The sequence below is a fragment of the Sus scrofa genome, chromosome X (assembly GCF_000003025.6).
Source record: "Sus scrofa isolate TJ Tabasco breed Duroc chromosome X, Sscrofa11.1, whole genome shotgun sequence".
Classification (NCBI taxonomy): Eukaryota; Metazoa; Chordata; class Mammalia; order Artiodactyla; family Suidae; genus Sus; species Sus scrofa.
The window spans coordinates 56538563-56563765 of NC_010461.5; the positions used below are offsets into that span (position 1 = coordinate 56538563).

Here is a 25203-nt window from a genome sequence, read left to right on the forward strand (position 1 = left end):
GCACTCAGTAAGGATGCATTAACTGTTCATTTTCTTGAGCTTTCTACTTGGCCACCTTCCAAAAGGGTCAAAAGGAACTCAGAAACCAAATTTTGACCAGGTAATTGTGAAGTATTTTGATAGCACTGGGAACTATATATAGTCACTTATGATGGAGGATGACAATGTGAGAAAAAGAATGTATATATGTATGTGTGACTGAGTCACCTTGCTGTACAGTAGAAAATTGACAGAACACTGTAAACCAGCTATACTGGAAAAAAATTGAAATCATTTTTTAAAAAAAGGAAAAGTATCCAAAGAAAATGGGAGTTCCTGTCATGGTGCAGAGGAAGTGAATCTGACTGGAACCATGAAGTTGTGGGTTCAGGATCCAGTGTTGCTGTGAGCTGTGGTGTAGGTCACAGATACGGCTCGAATCTGGTATTGCTGTGGCTGTGGTATAGGCCGGCGGCTGTAGCTCTAATTAGACTCCTAGCCTGGGAACCTCCATATGCTGTGGGTATGGCCCTAAAAAGCAAAAAAGAAAGAAAAAAAGTGACGTAAATGAAGGAGTTCTTTGATGATGAGATATAGACTTGTGGTTGCTGGGGGAGGGGAAGGGAATGGGATGCACTGGGAGTTGGGAACCCCAAACTAGGTGCAAACTATTACATTTATTTATTTAAAAAAATTTTTTTTTGGTCTTTTTTTTTGCTATTTCTTGGGCCACTTCCGCAGCATATGGAGGTTCCCAGGCTAGGGGTCGAATCGGAGCTGTAGCCACCGGCCTATGCCAGAGCCACAGCAACACAGGATCCGAGCCACGTCTGCGACCTACGCCACAGCTCACCGCAACGCCAGATCGTTAACCCACTGAGCAAGGGCAGGGACCGAACCCGCAACCTCATGGTTCCTAGTCGGATTCGTTAACCACTGCGCCACGATGGGAACTCCAACTATTACATTTAGAATGGATAAGCAATGAGGCCCTTCTGTACAGCACAGGGAACTATAGTCAATCACTTGGGACAGAACATGATGGAAGATAATATGAGAAAAAGAATGGTTAAAGATTAATAAAAACATATTGGTGATAAATAAATAGGTTGAAAGGGCATTTGACCAAAAATGAATATAAAATACTAACATGTCAAAATCATATCAGGAAGGCTGCAAATTGAGGCCATAAAATCTGCAAGTTGGGGCAGATAGTACATTTCCTTTTGATTTTAAATAGTTTTTTTTTTTTTGTCTTTTTGTCTCTTTGAGGGCCTCACCCGCGGCATATGGAGGTTCCCAGACTAGGGGTCTAATAGGAGCTGTAGCCACCAGCCTACACCACAGCTCGCAGCAATGCCAGATTCTTAACCCACTGAGCGAAGCCAGGGATCGAACCTGCAACCTCATGATTCTTAGTCAGATTCGTTTCCACTGCACCATTACGGGAACTCCCTAAATAATTAGTTTTTAAAATCACAAACATGGTATAAGCACATGTAAAAAGAATTCTAATAGTACTACAGGGTATAAAATGAAAAATGGTGTCATGTTTCCAAACAACAAAGATATAGAGGACCTCTTCTTGCTTTGCTCTGGTCTTCTCCACCATACAGACTGTCCATTAGACTGGAAAGGGTCAAGCAGACATTGCTAAGAGGGAACCGAGGATCCTGGCAAGTACAAAAATTGTACGAAAGTGCCAGGGTGCTTTAAATGATTTTGAGTCTCCTGCCCCAGACAAATTGTATCTGAGGCTGTTGTGAGAACCTGTTGACGAAATCACTGCACTGGTATTTGAAACCTTTGGTGAGCCATGGGGAATAACAAAGATGCTACCTTTTTATTTTATTATTTGATTTTATATATATATATATATATTTTAAGTATAGTAGACAATGTTGTGCCAATTTCTGCTGTAAGGGCAAAGTGATGCAGATATATATCTATATATCTATATATCTATATATATATATACACACACACACATATATGTAAAAATACAGAACACTTCAAGAATTTGTGTATCATCCTTGTGCAGGGGCTGTACTAGTCTTCTTTGTATTGTTCCAATTTTAGTATATGTGTTGCTAAAGCAAGCACCATATGCTCCTTTTTAAAGGTAGGATAATAGGTTTCATAAACTACAGACAAGTAGATTTCACCTTAATCCAGGAAGTTTCTAGAACACATTATGGTTTAAAAAAAAAAACCAAAACACATTTCATGAGACATGGAAGAGAACTAGTGATCACAAAGGGTTTATAAAATGCTTTACCTAATGGGTGTTTCTGTTGTGGTTCAGCAGTAATGAACCCCACTAGTATTTATGGACACGGGTTCCATCCCTGACCTCACTCCTTGGGTTAAGGATCTGGCGTTGTTGTGAGCTGTGGTGTAGGTCGCACATGCGGCTCAGATCTGGCATTGCTGTGGCTGTGGCATAGGCTAGTAGCTGCCCCTTCAATTTAACCCCTAGCCTGGGAACCTCCATATGCTGCCAAATGGCCCTGAAAAGCTAAAAATAAATAAATAAACCATCTGATGTTGGATTGAAAATGGGCATATGGGTATATACACATCTACACATTTATTATCTAACTCTGTCCACTATAAGGATCTCGAAACAATGGCACCCCAGTGATAATGAGTACACCTAACACCCACATCTTGGGTACTAACTACCATTCTCCATTAAAAGGAAAAAGGGCTCCTTGGAGAAATTACTGGTTCTAGTGCAAGGCAGGGAAAGTACAAGATGAGCCTGGACCATTTTACTGTGTCACAAAGTAAGTGTTCAAGGAATGATATAGGAGCCAGCTTTGAGCAGCAAAATAGTGATAATAATGGATAATAACTTATTGAATAAGATAGAAATCCAGTAGTCTGTACTAAAAACATACTTTTAAAATATGAATAAGTAGGGGAGGAGAAAATGTTTTACCTAACAAATGTCATCTAATAAATGAAGAGAGAATGATAGTTTAAAAATCAACATTTAGCAACTATCACAGTAAAAATGCATTCAGGAAAGAATCGATGAAAGCTAAAACTAGTGAGTGAGAGTTTAATGAGGAACAGGATATTTGGTCTCAAAGTATCTTCTACAAAATAGTTCATAATTACTTATGAATTACTAATATCATAGATATCATCTTGATTTTAATCTTCCACGGGAAAAACTGACATTGCATGTCTGTTGGTATGATGCACCGAGAAGACATCACTTTTGTGGTGTGCCTACCAAAAAATGCCTAAATTAAATCTAATTATTAGGAAACACTGGACACACTGAAGTTGAGGTTCATGTTACAAAGAAATTAGCCTGTACCCTTCAGAAATGTCAAGGTCATAAAAGATCAGGAAAGACTGAGAAACTGATTTTCAGATGACAGACATGACATCTAAATGCAGCTTAGGATTCTGAATTTATGAAGGACTTTATTGGGACAATCAGTGAGATTTGAATGGGATCTGAATTCAAATGTTATCATTGTTACTTTTCTAATTTTTATGGGTATACTGTGGCCATTTATGAGAATAGTAGCTTTGTTTTTAGGAAATACATAATGTGGCACTAAAGGGTAATGCAGCAAGAAGTCAGCAAATTAATCTCAAATGGTTCAGAAAGAAACACAGAATGATAATGCAATGTGGTAAAATTTTAACAGATGGGGAATCTGGGTAAAGGGTGTATGGCAATTCTTTGTGCTTACTTGTACCTTTTCTGTAAGTATGAAACTATTTCAAAATTAAAAGTTAATGTTAATACAAATCAACTAGGGGAAAAAAAGCCCGTGTCTTTTTTTTTTTTTTTTTTTTTTGCTTTTTAGGGCCGCACCTGTGGCATATGGAGGTTCCCAGGCTAGGGGTCTAATCGGAGCTACAGCTGCCGACCTATGCCACAGCCACAGCAAAGAGGGATCTGAGCCCGCGTTTGCAAACTACACTACAGCTCATGGCAATGCCGGATCTTTAACCCATTGAGCAAGGCCAGGGATCGAACCCACAGCCTCATGGTTCCTAGTCGCATTCATTTCCACTGCACCACAACAGGAACTCCAAAAGCTAGTGTAATCTTACAGTACACTAGCGCAAGTCTAGCCAGAAAGAGGCTGATGAACTCTGTGTGGGTCAGACTTCAATGGAAAAGGGATTTGGCTCTGGGAAAGAGAGGTGACTACATCATACAAGGAACAGTTGAGGGTGCCTGAAGCTGTTTAACTGGAAGATAACAAAGGAGGATGGGGGACAGAGGAAGCAGACTTGTTATAGGGAGACAAATTTTTGTTCAGTATAAGGAAGGCTATTTTACCAATTAGCCAGAAAATGTGGATTGCGTTGTCTCGGGAGTTCCCTGTCATAGGATATGTTCTTTTTTTTGGCCATGCCCACAGCATATAGAAATTCCTGGGCCAGGGATCGAACCTGAGCCACAGCAGTGATAATGCCAAATCCTTAACCACTAGGTCACCAGAGAACTCCCTTTTTTCTTTCTACTATTATTTAAAAATTTTTTATTAATGTATAGTTCATTTAGAATGTTGTGCTGATTTCTGCTGTACAGCAAAGGACTCAGTCAAATCATATGATAATGATTTTCATACATTATCATCCATCATGATCTATCCCAGGAGATTGGATATAGTTCCCTGTGCTATACAGTAGGACCCCATTGCTTATCCATTCTTTCAAAAAAAATTTTTTTATTTTTATTTTTTTTAATTTTTGTTGTTGTTGTTGTTGTTGCTATTTCTTGGGCCGCTCCCGCGGCATATGGAGGTTCCCAGGCTAGGGGTTGAATCGGAGCTGTAGCCACCGGCCTACGCCAGAGCCACAGCAACGCGGGATCCGAGCCGCATCTGCAACCTACACCACAGCTCACGGCAACGCCGGATCGTTAACCCACTGAGCAAGGGCAGGGACCGAACCCGCAACCTCATGGTTCCTAGTTGGATTCGCTAACCACTGCACCACGACGGGAACTCCTAAAAATTTTTTTTATTATAGTTGCTTTACAATGTTCTGTCAATTTCTGCTGTACAGCAAAGTGACCCAGTCATATATATATACATACACACATTCTTTTTCTCACATTGTCCTCCATCATGTTCCATCACAAGTGACTAGAGATCATCACAGTTCCCTGTGCTATACAGCAGGACCTCATTGCTTATCCATTCTAAATGTAATAGTTTGCATCTACTAACCCCAAACTCCCATTCCATCCCACTCCCTCCCCACTCCCTCTTGGCAACCACGAGTCTGTTCTCTATGTCTATGAGTCTGTTTCTGTTTTGTAGTTTCATTTGTGCCATGTTTTAGATTCCACATATAAGTGATATCATGGTATTTGTCTTTCTGTCTTACTTCATTTAGTATAATCTCTAGTTCCATCCATGTTGCTGCAAATGGCATAAGAACTTACTTAAAATTTTTTTTGGCCATTGTGTGCAGTGGCTTGATGTGGGATCTCAGTTCTCAGGCCAGCTATTGAACATGGGCTGTAGCAGTGAAAGCACTGAGTCCAGACCACTAGACCACCAGGGAACTCCTTCATAGTATATGTTCTGATAGAGATTGGACAGCCAAGTTTCAAGGATGTCATAGATTTCTTGAATCTGCTTAATGCCAGACCCAAAGACCACTAAGGTCCTCCTGATGATGAGTCTATGGGTTTTCTGTTGTCTTCAGGTATTGGGAATTGGAGCACTTCTCGAATAAAATGCAACCTGTGTTGGACCAGGATGAACATCCCCTTTTGTTCACCTGGGGCATGAATCACCTTGCTTCCACATGGGCTATTTCAATATACATATTCCTTAGCACACTGGAAAAATAATTTGTCCACTAGAAATGAGCCAGTCACAGCAGTAAAAGTTTTATTTTAAACAATTTCATTTAACAACATGAAAACAAGCCAGGAAAAACAGAAACAAAAGCTTAAGAGCAAGTTTGGAAAGAATTTAAATATTTAACATCTCAGGACCACACATCTTCAAGTTGCTGTCAGCTTGCCTGCTTTATATGCCTTGTTCCAGCAGTTCTCACTCTTCATTAAAAAGTGAGCCCTTGTTTTTGTTTACTGCTTCCACAAGCTCACTGTACAGAACATTCATCTGGGAAAGAGAATAGCAATAGGATTTCTTGAGAGGAAAGGAAATGTGTGAAAGCTTCCCAGACCCATGGGATGGCATGAGAGTCTAACCTTTACCTTCTGAGACCTGAGGCGCCACTATGGGGAGAAAATACTCTCTTGGGGAAAAGGCATCCCATCACACTAGGTCCGTTTACTAGAGACAGGTAGCTGTTATAAGGGAGAAAGAACTTAAAACATAAACTTCGCTCTTATTTGATAAGACTTCTTCTCCATCGAGCCTCCCCTGGTTAGCTAAGAGCCCAGTAGTCTGCTACTCAGAATGGTTCCTGCAAAAAGCATCTCATTTATTTTTTTAAAATTTAAACAAAATTTTAAAAGTTTTATTAAGGTAGAGTTGATTTACAATGTTGTGACAATTTCTGCTGTACAACAAAGTGATTCAATTATACATGTACACAGATCCATTCTTCAAATTTTTCCCACATAAATCATCACAGAATACTGGGTAGAGTTCTCTGTGCTATTCGGTAGGTCCCTGTTGGCTAATCATTCCATACACCACAGTGTGCATATGCCAAACCCAAACCCTCAGTCTATTCCTCCTCCCAACTTGTCCCCTTTGGTAACCATAAATTTGTTTCCAAAGTCTGAGCCTCTTTCTGTTCTGCAAGTAAGTTCATGTATATCCTTTTTTAAGATTCTACACATAAGTGATATCATATATTTATCTTTCACTGTATAACTTCACTTAGTATGATAACCTCTAGGTCCATCCATGTTGCTGCAAATGACGTTATTTCATTCTTTTTTATGGCTGAGTAATATTCCATTGTATATACATACCACATCTTCTTTATCCATTCTTCTGTTGATGGACATTTAGGTTGCTTCCATGTGTTAGCTATTGTAAATATATGAAAATATCTTTTTAAACAGTTGTTGTTTACATAGAGGCTGGTCCTTCCCTACACACACTGGTCCAGAGCTCACTCTTGTCATTCTTCTTAATTTGATTCCATCTGTAAGTTCACCCTTGTTTGGTATCCTTCCTTGTTTTTACTCTAAGAAATCACTGTTTATAGTCCCCTAACCCTTGCAGTTTTATAGAACCACTGAGAAGAACAATGGTCAAGATCCCTTCCTAGTCAAGGAAGGTACGGTTATATCCTTACTGAGAGCCAGATGGAACCTCTCTGCTCCCTGAATCATCCCATCCACCCCTAGCCCTCTCCCTCCTTACCTGAGTTTCATAGTTTCTCCTGAGGGTGCCAAGTTGATTAAGGAAACGCAGTGCCAGGCCACACCATTTTTCAGCAGATACATACTTTTTCCTGAGGTACATAAATATTCCAGTATTCCAAGACTTGACCATCAGCCAGAGAATCTCAAGTTCTGGGTAGCCTTCCTGAAATCCAAGAACAGTGGATTTATAATTATTACTGTCACAATCATTGTAGTACTGACTCTGTCAGGGCTGCATCCCATTATTGTTAAACAATGGGTGCTCTGCCGACACCAAGGAAGAAGCCACAGAACATCTTGAAGGTCTGTCACTTGTGGAATGCTTCATAGCAAGACCTCATGAAGTGACCTACAAACCAAAAAAGCAATGAGGCCCTCTTGGACCGAGTCCTGGTCTTTGGGCTGTCCTCTGTCAATTATCTCCCTAGTACCTACCTCCATTTTTCAGAGAGTGTTGTCAAGGAGTAGTTTTATTGAATCTCTTAATTTCCTTGATCTGACTCAGTCTGTGTTTGGAATAGAAATTAATCTTTATTTTTTGCATATATGTATGTATGTATATATATATATATATACATACATATATATATTTAAGGAATTGGATAATACAGTGTGGGGGCTGGCAAGTTTGAAATCTGTAGGGTAGGCCAGCAGGCTATAAATTCAGGTAAGACTTGATGTTGTAATCTTGTCTGTAATCTGTAGGGCTGATCAGCAGGCTGGAAACCCAAACCAGAACTTCTATGTTGCAATCTTGAGGCAGAATTTGTTCTCAGGAACACCTTAGTTTTTGCTTTGAAGGCAAAAACTGATTATGAAGGGTAATCTGTTTTACTTGAAGTCAACTGACTGTAATTTAAAAAATATTAATCTTTAGTGTTGACAGTATCTACCTAGCTACTTTTTTTTTTTTTGGTCTTTTTAGAGCTATACCCACAGCATATGGAGGTTCCCAGGCTAGAGGTCAAATAGGAGCTGTAGCCATTGGCCTACACCACAGCCGCAGCAAAGCCGGATCTGAGCCACATCTGCAACCTATACCACAGCTCATGGCAACACTGGTTCTTTAACCCACTGAGTGAGGCCAGGGGTCAAACCCTTATCTTCATGGATAACTAGTCAGATTCATTTCCGTTAAGCCATGATGGGAACTCCTACCTAGCTATTTTGTTCCAAGAAGGGCACATTTCTAAGATGGTCTCTCTGCCTTTTAACATGGCTGATCACAAGATTTGGCAGTAGCAAAAAGGATTATTAGCCTAAGGAGCTACCTTTGCAGCTGTTGTACAGGAGATGGACTACAAAGGGGGCACTCCTGTGCGCATTCCATGTCAAAGCCCTTCATCTACAGAGGAAGTCTCAGGCCCTTGAAGGGGGAAATGTGATAGAAGATCTGGCAGCAGTTTCTTGAGAGTGTCAATGACCTTGTTTCAGCTGTACCTCTCTCACATGTGGATCTATCAAAAGTTACTATGCATAAAACACTGAGAATGAGGGTGCTAAGAGGGCCAAGACAAAGCTCTTACTCTAAATGACATATAATGCCTCTGGGGAAACGAGGCAAACATGTATAAAGAGGACTACACCAGGGAGTTCCCATCGTGGCTCAGTGGTTAACAAATCCGACTAGGAACCATGAGGTTGCAGGTTCAATCCCTGGCCTTGCTCAGTGGGTTAAGGATCTGGCGTTGCCGTGAGCTGTGGTGTAAGCCAGGGGCTACAGCTCTGATTCGACCCCTAGCCTGGGAACCTCCATATGCTGCGGGAGTGGCCCAAGAAATGGCAAAAAGACAGAAAAAAAAAAAAAAAGGACTACACCAGGAATGTGACTGAGTAAGGGCTAGAGTGACACAGGCATGAGCTGTTCCAGCTCGGTCAAAGAAACATTAGGCTGGCACAGTCAGAGGTTTAGTCTCTCTGCTTGAAATGCCACCACCCACCCAATGCTTGTCCACTTGATAAACTACTTTTTCTTCAAATTCACAAGCAGTGTTGGTTATTCCTTTCTCTCTGTTTCCACAGCAAGGCTTACATGTCTCTAATACAACTGACACCACATTGTTTGTGAAGCTGTATATATTTTTCTCCTCCTTTAGGCTGAGCTCCTGGAGGTACAGGGAATTTTTCTAGTTCATCTTTGTATCCTCACAGTCCAACACTGTGCGCACAATAGATATTTGCTGAATGTATCAATATCCAGTCAAATACTACCTCTTCAGTCAGGCTTTTCCTGACTCCCCATGATTTATTATCTGTACCACTTTGTTCCTATGGCACTTTGTTCACAGCACAACAGCACTTACAATCTGTCTCCTCCACTGGACTGGGAGTTCCTTAAAGGAAGAATGTCATCTATTTTTGCACATTTATAGTCTGACAGGTGATTGAGTTGTGATTTTAACTGAATGACTGAATAAATGACTGAAAAACAGACATGGTCTTAGGGTGGATGACCAGGATATCTAGCTATAGAGAGGTTATATGAAATGTCCAGAACCAGCAAATCCATAGAGACAGAGAGCAGATCGGTGGTTGCCAGGGGCTATGGGAAGAGGGGAGGGAATGAGGAGTGACTGCTTAATGGTAATGGGGTTTCTTTTTGGGATGATGAAAATGTTCCAGAATTAGATACTGGTGATAGTTGTAGAATTCTATGAATATACTAAAAAAGAGAGTTCCATTGTGGCTCAGCAGGATAAGAATCTGACTAGTATCCATGAGGATGCATGTTAAATCCCTGGTCTCAGTCAGTGGGTTAAGGAGCTGGCATTGCCATGAGCTGTGGTGTAGGTTTCAGATGCGGCTTGGATCCAGTGTTGCTGTGGCTGTGGCGTAGGCCAGCAGCTGTACCTCTGATTCCATCCCTAGCCTGGGAACTTCTGCATGCTGCATGTGCAGCCCTAAAAAACAAAAAAATGTGTTATTTATATATATATATATTCACACACTAGTATAAAAGAAAAAAATATATATATACTAGTGTGTGTATATATATATATAGTTTTTTTATATATAGTTTTAGTATATATTACTATGCGGTATATACTATATGTACTACAGTATATTCTATATATAGTATATACATATACCATAGTATTAGTATATACCACTAATATATGCTATAGTATTAGTATATACCACTAATATATACTATAGCATTAGTATATACTAATATATACTATAGTATTAGTATATACTACTAATATATACTATAGTATATATAATATTAGTATATTAGTTAAATATACATATATGTTTTAGTATGTATGTGTGTATATATATTATATGTATATACATATTAAAAACAACTGAATTTATACTTTAAAACTGTGGATTTTATGATAAATGAATTGTATCTCAATACAAAGTAAAACTATATAGAGAGAAAGAGAAAGGTATTCCATGTGGGCAGAACAGAATCAATAAAGACTTAGATTGTGCTTGAGACTGAGCATGTCTCGAGGGACTCATAGTTGTCTGGCCCAAGCAGACAACTGATGCAGGGAAATTAGTGGGAAATAGGACTGGAAATGTAGCACTTCCTAGATGCTTTTCCTTAGAACATCAGTGTCATGAAAAATGTTAACAGATGGTGTATAAAAATAGGGTTCTTTAGTCAAATACATTTTGGAAATGCTACATTCTATATACACCCTCTTGGAGAGTTATAATGCACATTAGTTCATTAAAAGTTTCAGGAAGTTTTACAGTAAAGAAACCATGTAACTTTGTTTAATCCAGAGTATGTAGATTATTCGCTAACATCTTGTGGAATGTAATTTGTGAAACACTGGGCTGGAGTGTTAAGGATTTTGAATAGCAGGCCACAGATTTTGGAATTTATTCTGCTGGTAGTGAGAAGTCACTGAAACTTTTTGAGAAGGAAAGTTATATGATGAAATTGGAGTTTTAGTAAGATTGAAATAGCAGTGGTATTTAGAATAGACCTGAATGTGAGAAAACACATACAGTGACACCTGTTTAAATGGAGTTGTGAGGGTCAAAGAATGAGTGATGAGGGTCAGGCCTAGAAGAGTGACAATGGAAATGGAGTCATTCTAAGAAACATTCTAGGGAGTTCCCGTCATGGCTCAGTGGTTAATGAATCCGACTAGGAACCATGAGGTTGAGGGTTCAGTCCCTGGCCTCGCTCAGTGGGTTCAGGATCCAGTGTTGCTGTGAGCTGTGGTGTAGGTCGCAGACGCTGCCCGGATCCCCTGTTGCTCTGGCTGTGGCGTAGGCTGGTGGCTACAGCTCTGATTAGACCCTTAGCCTAGGAACCTCCGTATGCTGCGGGTGTGGCCCTAGAACAGACAAAAAAAAAAAGAAAAAAAAAACATTCTAAAGGAAAAATCAGAACTTGAAAACTGATTTGACTTGGGGAATGGAAGATAGGTTAGTTAAAAATGGCTCTAAAGGACATAGTTTGAGTGGCTAAGAGAATGCTGATACAACTGAAAGAAGACATTGTAAGGAAATGTTTCTAGGGATAAGGGATCAAGATAATGGTAAGTTCTATTTTAATTGTGTTGAGATTGGGGTAACTTTGGAGATGTCATGTAGGCTGTTGCAGATATGCATTGGAACTCAGGTAATAGTTGAAATATATCAATCCACTTAAAGGAGAAAGTATAGAATATAGAGAAGCAAAGAGTAGAGAATATCAGAAATGTTGATAGTTGGTGGGTAAGAGGGAAAAGACAACACAGAGGGCTGAAGAAAAAATAAAGGACAAAAGAAAAGAGAATTTCAATAAGGAGGCAGTGGTCAATAATGTTGGAAATGATAAGCAATGAGGTCCTGCTGTATGTAGCAGGGACTATATCCAATCACTTGTGATGGAACATGATAGAGGATAATGTGAAAAAAAGAATGTATACAAATATATAACTGGGTCACTCTGCCATACAGCAGAAATTGACAGAACATTGTAAATCAACTATAATAAAAAATTAGAAAAAAAATGAAAGCCAGGGTGAAGAAAGAGGCCATAAAATTTGTCTACAAGGTGGCAATTGGTGGCTTTGTGGAGTACAGTGTGGCTAGCAGTGCAGTGAGTGATGGAAAGAGTTTCAAGATGAGGATGGACAGGTAGGCAGAGCCTTGTAGGCCACATTCAGGATTTTAGTCTTTAATAGTAATGGGAAACTACTGGAGAAGAGTAAACAAGGTCACACATATTTCAAAATTTAAAAGATCACTCTAGTTGCTGGATGGAGAAATGAAGAAAGCAAAAAAATGCAAGGGGTCAGCTAAAAGGTTCCTGCAGGAGATGATAACCTCAACTAGGTTGATGGTGCAAGATGGGAAGAAGTGAATGAATGGATATGTGATATATAGGAGGTAGAACTGACAGGACTTAGGGATAGATTAGAAATGAGAGTGAGGGAAGAGTTGAGGATGACTCCTAGATGTCTGGCTTGGGCAAATGGAAGAATGATAGTGCCATTCAATGAGTTAGGGAACACTGGAGGAGTTTTTTAAATTTTAATTAATTAATTTATTTTATTGAAGTATAGTTGATTTACACTGTTGTGTCAATTTCTGCTGTATAGCAAAGTGATCCATTCTTTTTCTGATATTAGCTTCCATCATGTTCTAGCCCCAGAGACTGGATACAGTTTTCTTTGCTAGGAGTTTTATTTTCATTGGCATTAGCTACCTTCATGTCCAGCATTGCTGAGGAGAACCATTAATCTTCAGTGAAGAAATGCACCCATGCAGCTACTTACCCCAAAGTGACATAGGCTTGGCTATGTAACATACAAATGAATTGCAGCAAATAGAGGTGTTTGCTCTTATGACTTTCTGAGGCTCATATTTGAGGACAGTTTTCTCTATCCTCAACATCTTAATAAATATGGCAGTCATACGTATCTCTAACAAAACTACAGGTGTTTTAGAACATAAATGCTGTCTTTTTTTTTTTTTTTGTCGTTTGTCTTTTGTTGTTGTTGTTGTTGTTGCTATTTCTTGGGCCGCTCCCGCGGCATATGGAGGTTCCCAGGCCAGGGGTTGAATCGGAGCTGTAGCCACTGGCCTACGCCAGAGCCACAGCAACGCGGGATCCGAGCTGCGTCTGCAACCTACACCACAGCTCACGGCAACGCCGGATCGTTAACCCACTGAGCAAGGGCAGGGACCGAACCTGCAACCTCATGGTTCCTAGTCGGATTCGTTAACCACTGCGCCACGACGGGAACTCCCAAATGCTGTCTTTTTAGGTTCTCCTCAGGGTTCCTAAAGTGAATATTGTGTATCAGCTTTACTGAGATATAATTCACATACCAATTTACATACCTAAAGTGTAAAATTCAATGGATTTTTTTTTTTTGTCTTTTTGCCATTTCTTGGGCCGCTCCCGTGGCATATGGAGGTTCCCAGGCTAGGGGTCAAATCGGAGCTGTAGCTGCCAGCTTACACCAGAGCCACAGCAACACGGGATCTGAGCCGCGTCTGCAACCTACACCACAGCTCATGACAACGCCAGATCGTTAACCCGCTGAGCAAGGCCAGGGATTGAACCCGCAACCTCATGGTTCCTAGTCGGATTCGTTAACCACTGCGCCACAATGGGAACTCCCAATGGATTTTATAGTATATTCAAAGAGTTCTACCACCATTACCACAATCAATTTTATTTTACTTAATTTTTTTTTTTGGTATGAAAATGCCTTCTTTTTTTCCTGGCTTTTACTTCTTTTTTAAAAAATTGTTGTTATTTTTATTTTTTGTCTTTTTGCCATTTTTAGGGCCGCTACCGTGGCATATAGAGGTTCCCGAGCTAGGGGTCGAATCGGCCACAGCAACATGGGATCTGAGCCGCGTCTGCGACCTACACCACAACTCACAGCAATGCCGGATCCTTAACCCACTGAGCAAGGCCAGGGATCAAACCCGCAACCTCATCATTCATAGTCAGATTCGTTAACCACTGCGCCATGATGAGAACTCCAAAAATTATTATTATTTTTAAATAGTTATTTCCACAATACGATTTTTTCTACTGTACAGCTTGGTGACCCAGTTACACATACATGTACACATTCTATTTTTGCACATTATCATGCTCCATCATAAGTGACTAGACATAGTTCCCAGTGCTACACAGCAGGATCTCATTGCTTATCCATTCCAAAGGCAACAGTTTGCATCTATTAACCCCAGATTCCCAGTCCACCCCACTCCCTCCCCCTCTCCCTTGGCAACTACAAGTCTATTCTGCAAGTCCATGATTTTCTTTTCTATGGAAAGGTTCATTTGTGCCTTATATTAGATTCCAGATATGTGATGTCATATGGTATTTGTCTTTCTCTTTCTGACTTTCTTCACTCAGTATGAGAGTCTCTAGTTCCATCCATGTTGCTGCAAATGGCATTATTTTGTTCTTTCTTATGGCCGAGTTGTATTCCATTGTGTATATATACCACATCTTTCTAATCCAATCGTCTGTTGATGGACATCTGGGTTGTTTCCATGTCTTGGCTATTGTGAATAGAGCTGCAATGAACATGTGGGTGCATGTGTCTTTTTTAAGGAAAGTTTTGTCCGGATATATGCCCAAGAGTGGGATTGCTGGGTCATACGGTAATTCTATGTACAGATTTCTAAGGTATCTCCATACTGCTCTCCATAGTGGTTGTAACAGCTTACATTCCCACCAACAGTGTGGGAGGGTTCCCTTTTCTCCACACCCCCTCCAGCATTTGTTATTTGTGAACTTATTAATGATGGCCATTCTGACTGGTGTCAGGTAGTATCTTGTGTAGTTTTGATTTGCATTTCTCTAATGATCAGGGATGTTGAGCATTTTTTCATGTGCTTGTTGACCATCTTCCTTGGAAAAATGTCTGTTCAGGTCTTTTGCCCATTTTTCAATTGGGTTGCTGGCTTTTTTGCTGTAGAGTTGTATAGTTGCTCGTATATTCTAGAGATTAAGCTCTTGTCAGTTGCATCATTTGAAACTATTTTCTCCCATTCTGGAAGTTGTCTTTTTGTTTTCTTTTTGGTTTCCTTTGGCACTCCAAAACTTGTCAGTTTGATTAGGTCCCATGGGTTTATTTTTGCTCTTATCTCTGTTGCCTTGGGAGACTGATCTGAGAAAATATTCATGATGTTGATGTCAGAGAGTGTTTTGCCTATGTTCTCTTCCAGGGGTTTGATGGTGTCTTGTCTTATATTTAAGTCTTTCAGCCATTTTGAGTTTATTTTTGTGCATGGTGTGAGGGTGTGTTCTAGTTTCATTGATTTACATGCAGCTGTCCAGGTTTCCCAGCAATACTTGCTGAAAAGACTTTCTTTATCCCATTTTATGCTCTTGCCTCCTTTGTCAAAGATTAATTGACTGTTGGTGTCAGGGTTTATTTCTGGGTTCTCTATTCTGTTCCATTGGTCTGTATGTCTGTTTTGGTACCAGTACCACACTGTCTTGATGACTGCCACAAACAATTTTAGTATTTTCATCCTCCTAAAAGGAATTCCTTATGCCCATTAGCAGTCACTCCCTATTTTTCCCAATACCTCCTCCCTTATCCTTGGGCAACCACTAATCTAACTTCTGTCTTTTATAGATTGGCCTATGCTGGACATTTCAGATAAATTCCCAGTCACACAGTATGCAATCCTCTATGACCAGCATCTTTCACTTAGCATACTGTTTTCAAGGTTCATCCATGTTGTACCATGTGTCAATACTTCATTTTTTATGGCCAATTAGTATTCCATTACATTGAAATACCACATATTTTTATCCATTCATCAGCTAATAGACATTTGGGTTGCTCCCATTTTTGGCTATTATGAATAGTACTGCTATGAACATTTGTGTAAAAGTCTTTGTTTAGCATTTGTTTTCATTTCTTATGGGTATATACCTAGAAGTAAAATTGCTGGGTCACATGGTAACTCCATGTTTAATCTTCTAAGGAACTCTCAGACTGTTTTACAAAGCAGCTGCTCCATTTTACAGTTTCACAATGTATGAGGGCACCAGTTTCTCCACATCCTTGCCAATACTCATTATTATCTTTTTGATTATAGCCATCTTAGTGGGTGTCAAGTAGTAGATCATTGTGTCTTGATTTGCCTATCTTTGATGACTAATGAGTCAAAAATCTTTCCATATATTTACTGGCCATTAAAATATCTTCGGAGAAATTCTATTCAGACCCTTTGCCTATTAAAAAAATCAGTTGTCTTTATATTATTGAGTTCTAAGAGCTCTTTATATATTCTAAGTACAAGTCCCTTAACAGATATATGATTTCCAGCATTTACTGCCATTCTGTGGGCTTTTTCACTTCCTGATGGCCTTTGCAGAAAAGTTTTAATTTTGCTGATATCTATTTTTATTCTACTGCTTGTGCTCTTGATGCCATATCTAAGAAACCTTGCCTAATCCAGGGTTACAAAAGATTTAAACCCATGCTTCTAAAAATTTTATCATTTTAGTTTATATATAATTATAGTTTTATAATTTTAGCTCTTTCATTTAGGTGTTTGATCCATTTTGAGTTAATTTGGTATATAGTGCGAGGTAGGGGTCCAAACTTCATTCTTTTCCATGTGGCTACCCACTTGTCCTAGAACCATGTTAAAAAGGCTATTTTTTCACATCAAGTAGTCTTTACGGCCTTGTCAAAAACCAATTGACCACAAAGGCGAGGGTTTGTTTCCAGACTCTTAATTCTATTCCATTGATCTAGGTATATATCCTATGTCAGAACCACAGTCTTGATTACTGTAGCTTTGTGCTAAGTTTTGACTATTCAACAATAGTTTAATTACTTTATATAATTTTGTGGGTTTCAAAGAAACTAAAAGAAGAATGAAAGTGTATATTTATAATTTGTTATATTAACTTTCTTATTTCCCATTTCTGTTTTATTTCATTTCTTCCTATGACTTATTCTCTAGTGTCATTCTTTAGTCCAAAATAGGCTCGCACTTGCCTTCTTTGTACTGTTATTATCATTATTATTTTTATGGCTACACCCATGGCATATGGAAGTTCCTGGGCCAGGAATTGAATCCAGGCTGCAGCTGTGATCTTTGCCACAGCTGTGGCAATGCTGGATCCCCAACCCACTGTGCAAGGCCCGGGATTGAGCCCATGCCACTGCAGAGACAACACCAGATCCTTAACCTGCTGTGTCACAGAGGGAGCTCCTGTGCTGTTATTATTATTATTTTTTTGTCTTTTTAGGGCCACACCCATGCCATATGGAGGTTCCTAGGCTAGGGGTGCAGTCGGAGCTGTAGCCATCGGCCTATGCCACAGCCATAGCAACGCATCTGCAACCTACACCACAACTCACGGCCAAACCAGATCCTTAACCCACTGAGTGAGGCGAGGGACTGAACCCACGTCCTCATGGATGCTAGTTGGGTTCATTAACCACTGAGCTACAACATAACTCCATATACTGTTATTTTTATACTACCTTTTTATACGATAAAAGCCCCCCAAAACAATTATATATATGTTTTATACATCAGCTTTTTAAATAATACAAGAGAAGAAAGGAAAAGAAATATGCATTTACACTGTTGTATAATTAATTACCTAATTATCAGTGCTTTTTATTTGTTAGTTTGGATTTGAGTTATTATCTGGGGTCACTTGCTTTCAACCTAAAGAACCTCCCTTAGTATTTCTTGTAGGCAGGTCAGCTAGCAACAAATTTTTTTTTCTTTATCTGGTAATGTCTTCATTTTTGTAAGATAATTTTGCTGTTTATGGGATTCTTGGTTAGCTGTTATTATTATTTTTCCCATCATTTTAAATACACTACTGCCTTCTGGTCAATACTGTTTCTAGGGAGAAGTCAACAAGTTGATCTTCCTGGGGTTCCTATCCTTTTTTAAAAAGCTATTTTAAGAATTGATGTATAATTTACAATGTTGTGTTAATTTCAGGTGTACAACAAGGTGATTCAATTAAATACATATATATCTGAAAATGATTACATACTTATACAAATATATAATATTTTCAGATTCTTTTCCATTATAATTTATTACAAGATATTGAACACATTTCCCTGTGCTGTACAGTAGGTCTTTGTTGTTTATGTATTTTACATACAGTAATGTGTACTCAAACTCCTAATTTATCTCCCTTCCCTATTTCCCCTTTGGTAACCATAAATTTGTTTTGTCTATGAAAGTCTGTTTCTGTTTCATGAATAAGTTCATTTGTATCATTTTTTTAGATTCTACATATAAGTGATATCATATGATATTTGTCTTTGTCTGACCCAGTATGCTAATCTTTAGGTCCATCTATATTGCTACAAATGGCAGTATTTCATTCTTTTTAATGGCTGAGTATTACTCCACTGTATACATATACCATATCTTCTTTATACATTCCTCTATCGATAGTCATTTAGGTTGCTTTCATGTCTTGGCTATTGTGAATAGTGCTGTTGTGAACACTAGATGCATTATTTTTTTCTTTTTTTATTACTCAATGAATTTATTACATTTATAGTTGTACAATGATCACCACAATCGAATTTTAAAGGATTTCCATCCCACAACCCCAGTGCATTCCCCCCACCCCCAGAACTGTCTCCTTTGGAAACCATAAGTTTTTCAAGGTCTGTGAGTCAGCATCTGTTCTGCAAAGAAGTTCAGTCTGTCCTTTTTTCAGATTCCACATGTCAGTGAAAGCATTTGATGTTGGTGTCTCATTGTCTGACTGACTTCACTTAGCATGATAATTTCTAGGTCCATCCATGTTGCTAAAAATGCCGGTATTTCATTCCTTTTAATGGCTGAGTAATATTCCATTGTGTATATGTACCACATCTTCTTTTTTTTTTCATTTTTATTTATTACTCAAATGAATTTATCACATCTGTAGTTGTATAATGATCATAACAATCCATTTTCACAGGATTTCCATCCCACAGCCCAAGCACACCCCCGCCCCCCAAACTGTCTCCTCCGGAGACCATAAGTTTTTCAAGATCTGTGAGTCAGCATCTGTTCTGCAAAGAAGTTCCGTCTGTCCTTTTTTCAGAGTCCACATGTCAGCGGAAGCATTTGATGTTGCTGTCTCATTGTATGGCTGACTTCACTTAGCATGATAGTTTCTAGGTCCATCCATGTTGCTAAAAATACAAGTATTTTGTTCTTTTTAATGGCTGAGTAATATTCCGTTGTGTATATGTACCACCTCTTCTTGATCCACTCTGCTGTCGATGGACATTTAGGTTGTTTCCATGTCTTGGCTATTGCAAAGAGTGCTGCAATGAACATTGGAGTACATGTGTCTTTGCAAGTCATGGTTTTCTCTGGATAGATGCCCAGGAGTGGGATTGCTGGGTCAAATAGTAGTTCTCTATGTTTAGTTTTCTGAGGAATCTCCATACTGTTTTCCACAGTGGTTGCACCAATTTACAATCCCACCAACAGTGTACTAGGGTTCCTTTTTCTCCACACCCTCTCCAGCACTTCTTGTTTGTAGACTTTTGGATGATGGCCATTCTGGCTGGTGTAAGGTGGTACCTCATCGTGGTTTTGATTTGCATCTCTCTAATAATGAGTGATGTTGAACATCTTTTCATGTGTTTTTTGGCCATCTGTACGTCTTCTTTGGAGAACTGTCTGTTTAGATCTTCTGCCCATGTTTTGATGGGGTTGTTTGTTATTTTGGTATGGAGCTGCAGAAGGTGTTTATAAATTTTGGAGATTAATCCCTTGTCAGTCGATTCATTTGCAAAGATTTTCTCCCATTCTGTGGGTTGTCTTTTTGTGTTGTTTAGGGTTTCCTTTGCTGTTCAGAAACTTCAAAGTTTGATTAGGTCCCATTTGTTTATTTTTGTTTTTGTCATCAATACTCTGAGAGGTGGATCTGAGAAGATATTGCTGTCGTTTATGTCAGAAAGTGTTTGGCCTATGTTTTCCTCTAGGAGTTTGATAGTGTCTGGTCTTATAGCTAAGTCTTTAATCCATTTGGAGTTTATTTTTGTGTATGGTGTTAGGGAGTGTTCTAATTTCCTTCTTTTCCATGTGGCTGTCCAGTTTTCCCAGCACCAGTTATTGAACAAGCTGTCCTTTCTCCATTGTATAGTCTTGCTTCCTTTGTCATAGATGAGTTGGCTGTAGGTGCCTGGGTTGAATTCTGGGCTTTCTATCCTGTTCCACTGATCTATATGTCTGTCTTTGTGCCCGTACCATGCAGTTTTTATGACTGTTTCTTTGTAGTATAGTCTGAAGTCCGGGAGCCTGATTCCTCCAGCTCCATTTTTCTTTTTCAGCAGGATGTCTTTGGCTATTCTGGGTCTGTTGTGCTTCCAGACAAACTTTAAAATATTTTGTTTGATTTCTGTGAAAAATGTCCTTGGTAATTTGATAGGGATTGCATTGAATCTGTAGATTGCCTTGGGTAGTATAGTCATTTTGATAATATTAACTCTTCCAATCCATGAGCATGGTATATCTTTCCATCTATTTGTGTCATCTTTGACTTCTTTCATCAGTGGCTTGTAGTTTTCAGAGTACAGGTCTTTTGTCTCTTTAGGTAGGTTTACTCCTAGGTATTTTATTCTTTTGGATGCGATGGTAAACGGGATTGCTTCCCTAATTTCCCTTTCTGATCTTTCATTGTTAGTATATAGAAATGCCATTGATTTCTGTGTATTGATTTTGTATCCAGCAACTTTGCCTAATTCATGGATGAGCTCTAACAGTTTTCTGGTAGAGTCTTTAGGATTCTCTAGGTATAGTATCATGTCATCTGCAAATAATGATAGTTTTACTTCTTTACCTTTCCAATATGGATTCCTTTTATTTCTTTTACTTCTCTGATTGCTGTGGCTAGGACTTTCAAAACTATGTTGAATAGTAACAATGGACATCACAGAAATACAAAGGATCATAAGAGACTACTATATGCAACTATATGCCAATAAAATGGAAAACCTAGAAGAAATGGACAAATTCTTAGAAAGGTACAATCTTCCAAGACTAAACCAAGATGAAATAGAAATGATGAACAGACCAATCACAAGTACTGAAATTGAAATTGTGATTAAAAAACTTCCAACAAGCAAAATTCAGGACCACATGGCTTCACAGGCGAATTCTATCAAACATTTAGAGAAGAGCTAACACCTCTCCTTCTGAAACTATCCCAAAAAATTTCAGAGGAATGGACACTCCCAAACTCATTCTATGAGGCCACCATCACCCTCATACCAAAACCAGACAAAGATACCACAAAAAAAGAGAAAACTACAGGCCAATATCACTGATGAACATAGATGCAAAAATCTTCAACAAGATACTAGCAAACCAAATCCAACAATACATTAAAAGCATTGTACGTCATGATCAAGTGGGATTTATCCCAGGGATGCAAGGGTTCTTCAATATCTGCAAATCAATCAGTGTGATATACCACATTAAGAAACTGAAGAATACAAACCATATGATCCTCTCAATAGACGCAGAAAAAGCCTTTGACAAAATCCAACACCCATTTCTGATAAAAACTCTTCAGAAAGTGGGCATAGAGGGAACCTACCTCAACATGATAAAGGCCATATACGAAAAACCCACAGCGAACATCATTCTCAATGGTGAAAAGCTGAAAGAATTCCCACTGAGATCAGGAACAAAACAAGGATGTCTGCTCTCGCCACTAGATGCATGTATTTTTGAATTAGTTTTCTCCATATATGTGCCCAAGAGTAGGATTGCAGGATCATATGGTAAGACTATTTTTAGTTTTTAAAGGAACCTCTATACTGTTCTCTATAGTGGTGGCACCAATTATATTCCCACCAACAGTGTAGGAGAGTTCCTTTTCCTCCACACCCTCTCCAGCATTTATTTTTTGTCAATTTCTTAATGATGGCCATTCTGACCAATGGGATACCTCACTGTAGTTTTGATTTGCATTTCTCTAATAATTAGCAATACTGAGCATCTTTCCATGTGCCTGTTGGCAATCTCTATGTCTTCTTTGGAAAAATGTCCATTTAGGTCCTCTGCCTATTTTCAATTGGGTTGTTTTTTTATATTAAGCTGTATAAACTGTTTGTATATTCTGAAATTAATCCCTTGTCAGTAGCATCTTTTGCAAATATTTTCTCCAAGTCTGTAGATTATTTTTCATTTTGTTTATGGTTTCCTTTTCTATGCAAAAACTTTTAACTTTAACTAGGTGCCATTTGTTTATTTTTGTTTTTATTTCCATTGCTATGGGAGATGGAGCCAAAAAAACATCACTGTGATTTATGTCAAGAGTATTCTGCCTATGTTTTTCCTCTAGGAGTTTAATAGTGTCTGGGCTTACATTTTAGGTCTTTAAATCCATTTTGAGCTTATTTTTGTGTATGGTATTGGAGTGTGTTCTAATTTTATTCTTTTACATGTAGCTGTCCAGTTTTCCCAGCACCACTTATTGAAGAGACTGTCTTTTCTTCAGTGTATATTCTTGCCTCCTTTGTCATAAATTAATTGGCCATAAGTGTGTGGGTTTATTTCTGAGCTTTCTATCCTATTCCATTGATCTATATTTCTGGTTTCATGCCAGTACCATACTGTTTTGATGACTGCAGCTTTGCAGGATAGTCTGAAGTCAGGGATCCTCATTCCTGCAGCTCTGTTTTTCTTTCTTAAGATTGCTTTGGCTATTTGAGTTTTTTTGTTTTTTTTTGTCTTTTTGCCATTTCTTGGGCCGCTCCTGCGGCATATGGACGTTCCCAGGCTAGGGGTTGAATCGGAGCTGTAGCCACCGGCCTACACCAGAGCCACAGCAGCACAGGATCCGAGCAGCATCTGCGACCTACACCACAGCTCATGGCAACGCCGGATCGTTAACCCACTGAGCAAGGGCAGGGACCAAACCCGCAACCTCATGGTTCTTAGTCGGATTCATTAACCACTGCGCCATGATGGGAACTCCCTATTTGAGGTCTTATGTTGTTTCCACACAAATTAAAATTTTTTTGCTCTAGTTTTGAGGAAAATGCCGGTGGTAATTTGATGGGAATTACACTGAATCTGTAGATTTCCTTGGGTAGTATGGTCACTTTGACAATATTGATTCTTCCAATCTAAGAACATGATATATATTTCTATTTGTGTTGTCTTGAATTTCTTTCATTAGCATCTTATAGTTTTCAGCATACAGGGCTTTTGTCTCCTTAGGTAGGTTTATTCCTAGGTATTTTCTTTTAGATGCAATGGGAAATGAGATTGTTTCCTTAATTTCTCTTTCTGACATTTTGTTACTAGTGTATAGAAATGCCACAGATTTCTATATATTAATTTTGTATAACATAACTTTGCCTAATTCATAGATGAGCTCTAGTAGTTTTTTGATAGTATCCTTAGGATTTTCTATGTATAGCATCATGTATCTGCAAACAGTGACAATTTTACTTCTTCTTTTCCAATTTGTATTTCTTTTATTTCTTTTTCTTCTCCGACCTTAGAGGAAAAGCTTTAAGTTTTTCACCACTGAGTATGTTAGCTGTGGGTTTGTCATACATGGCCTTTATTATGTTGAGGTATGTCCCTCTATGGCCACTTTCTGAAGTTTCTATCATAAGTGGATGCTGAATTTTATCAAAAGCTTTCTTTGCATCTACTGAGATGATCATATGGTTTTTATTCTTCAATTTGTTAATGTGGTATATCATATTTATTGTTTGCAGATATTGAAATATCCTTGCATCCCTGGGATAAATCCCACTTGATCATGATATATGATCCTTTTAACTTATTGTTGCACTTGGCCTGCTAATATTTTGTTTAGGATTTTTGCATCTATGTTCATCAGTGATATTCCATAGTTTTCTTTTTTGATATCTTTGCCTGGTTTTGGTATCAGGGTGAGAGTAGACTCATAGAATGAATTTGGAAGTATTCCTTCCTCTGTAATTTTCTGGAATAGTTTCAGAAGGATAGGTGTTAACTCTTTTCTAAATGTTTGGTAGAATTCACCTGTGAAGCCATATGGGCCGGGACTTTTGTTTATTGGGAGTTTTAAAATTACTGATTAAATTTTAGTACTGGTAATTCTGGTTCCTTTCTAAGTGATAAGTCATTTTTCTTTTATTCCTTTCAAAAATTCTCTTTGTAATTGGCTTTCAGTATGTGGATCCACATACAAACTGACTTTGTATGTGGATCACTTTGTGTATTGTATCTGAAGTCTGTTGACCGTCTTTGATGTGTAGATTAATATTTTTCATCAAATTTAGGAAGTTTTAAGCCATTTTTCCTCAAATTTTTTTCACATTCTCTCCCATTCTTGATACTCCCATGATATGTATGTTGGTATATTTAATGATGTTCCACTTTTACTTGAGGTACTGGATTTTTTTCTCCCTTATCTTCAGATTGCATACTCTATAAATCTATCTTCAAATTTGCTGATTTGAAACATCTGGGTTCTGCCAGTTAAAATCTTTTGTTAAGCACCTCTAGTGAATTTTTAATTTCACTGATTGTACTTTTCACCTCTAGATTTTTCATGTGACTCTTAAACAATATTCTGTTTTTATTGATATTATCTATTTGATGAGATATTATCATCATATCTTCCTTTACTTCTTTTAGTATGGCTTCCTTCAGTTCTTTTTCTTTTCTTTTCTTTTTTTTTTTGTATTTTGTCTTTTTAGGGTCACACCCACAGCATATGGAGGTTCCCAGGCTAGGGACTGAATCAGAGCTGCATCTGCCAGCCTATGCCATAGCCACAGCAATGTCAGATCCAAGCCGCATCTGTGATCTATACCACAGCTCACAGCAATGCCAGATACTTAACCCACTGAGCAAGGCCACTGAACCTGCGTCCTCATGGATCCTAGTCAGATTTGTTTCCACTGTGCCATGCCGGAAGCTCCTTGGCTTTCTTT

General features: G+C 38.6%; 1 protein-coding gene across 1 annotated transcript in view; it reads right to left on the reverse strand.

The window, feature by feature from the left end:
* Positions 5371-25203, reverse strand: part of TEX11 (testis expressed 11) — a 381172-nt gene continuing 361339 nt past the window's right edge. Inside the window, exons 28-29 of the mRNA XM_003484125.4 lie at positions 7320-7484; positions 5371-6098 (exon numbers count right to left, since the gene is read on the reverse strand). Coding sequence (XP_003484173.3) covers positions 6027-6098; positions 7320-7484 — 237 coding nt within the window. The 3' untranslated portion in view covers positions 5371-6026. The remainder of the gene's footprint in view (positions 6099-7319; positions 7485-25203) is intronic.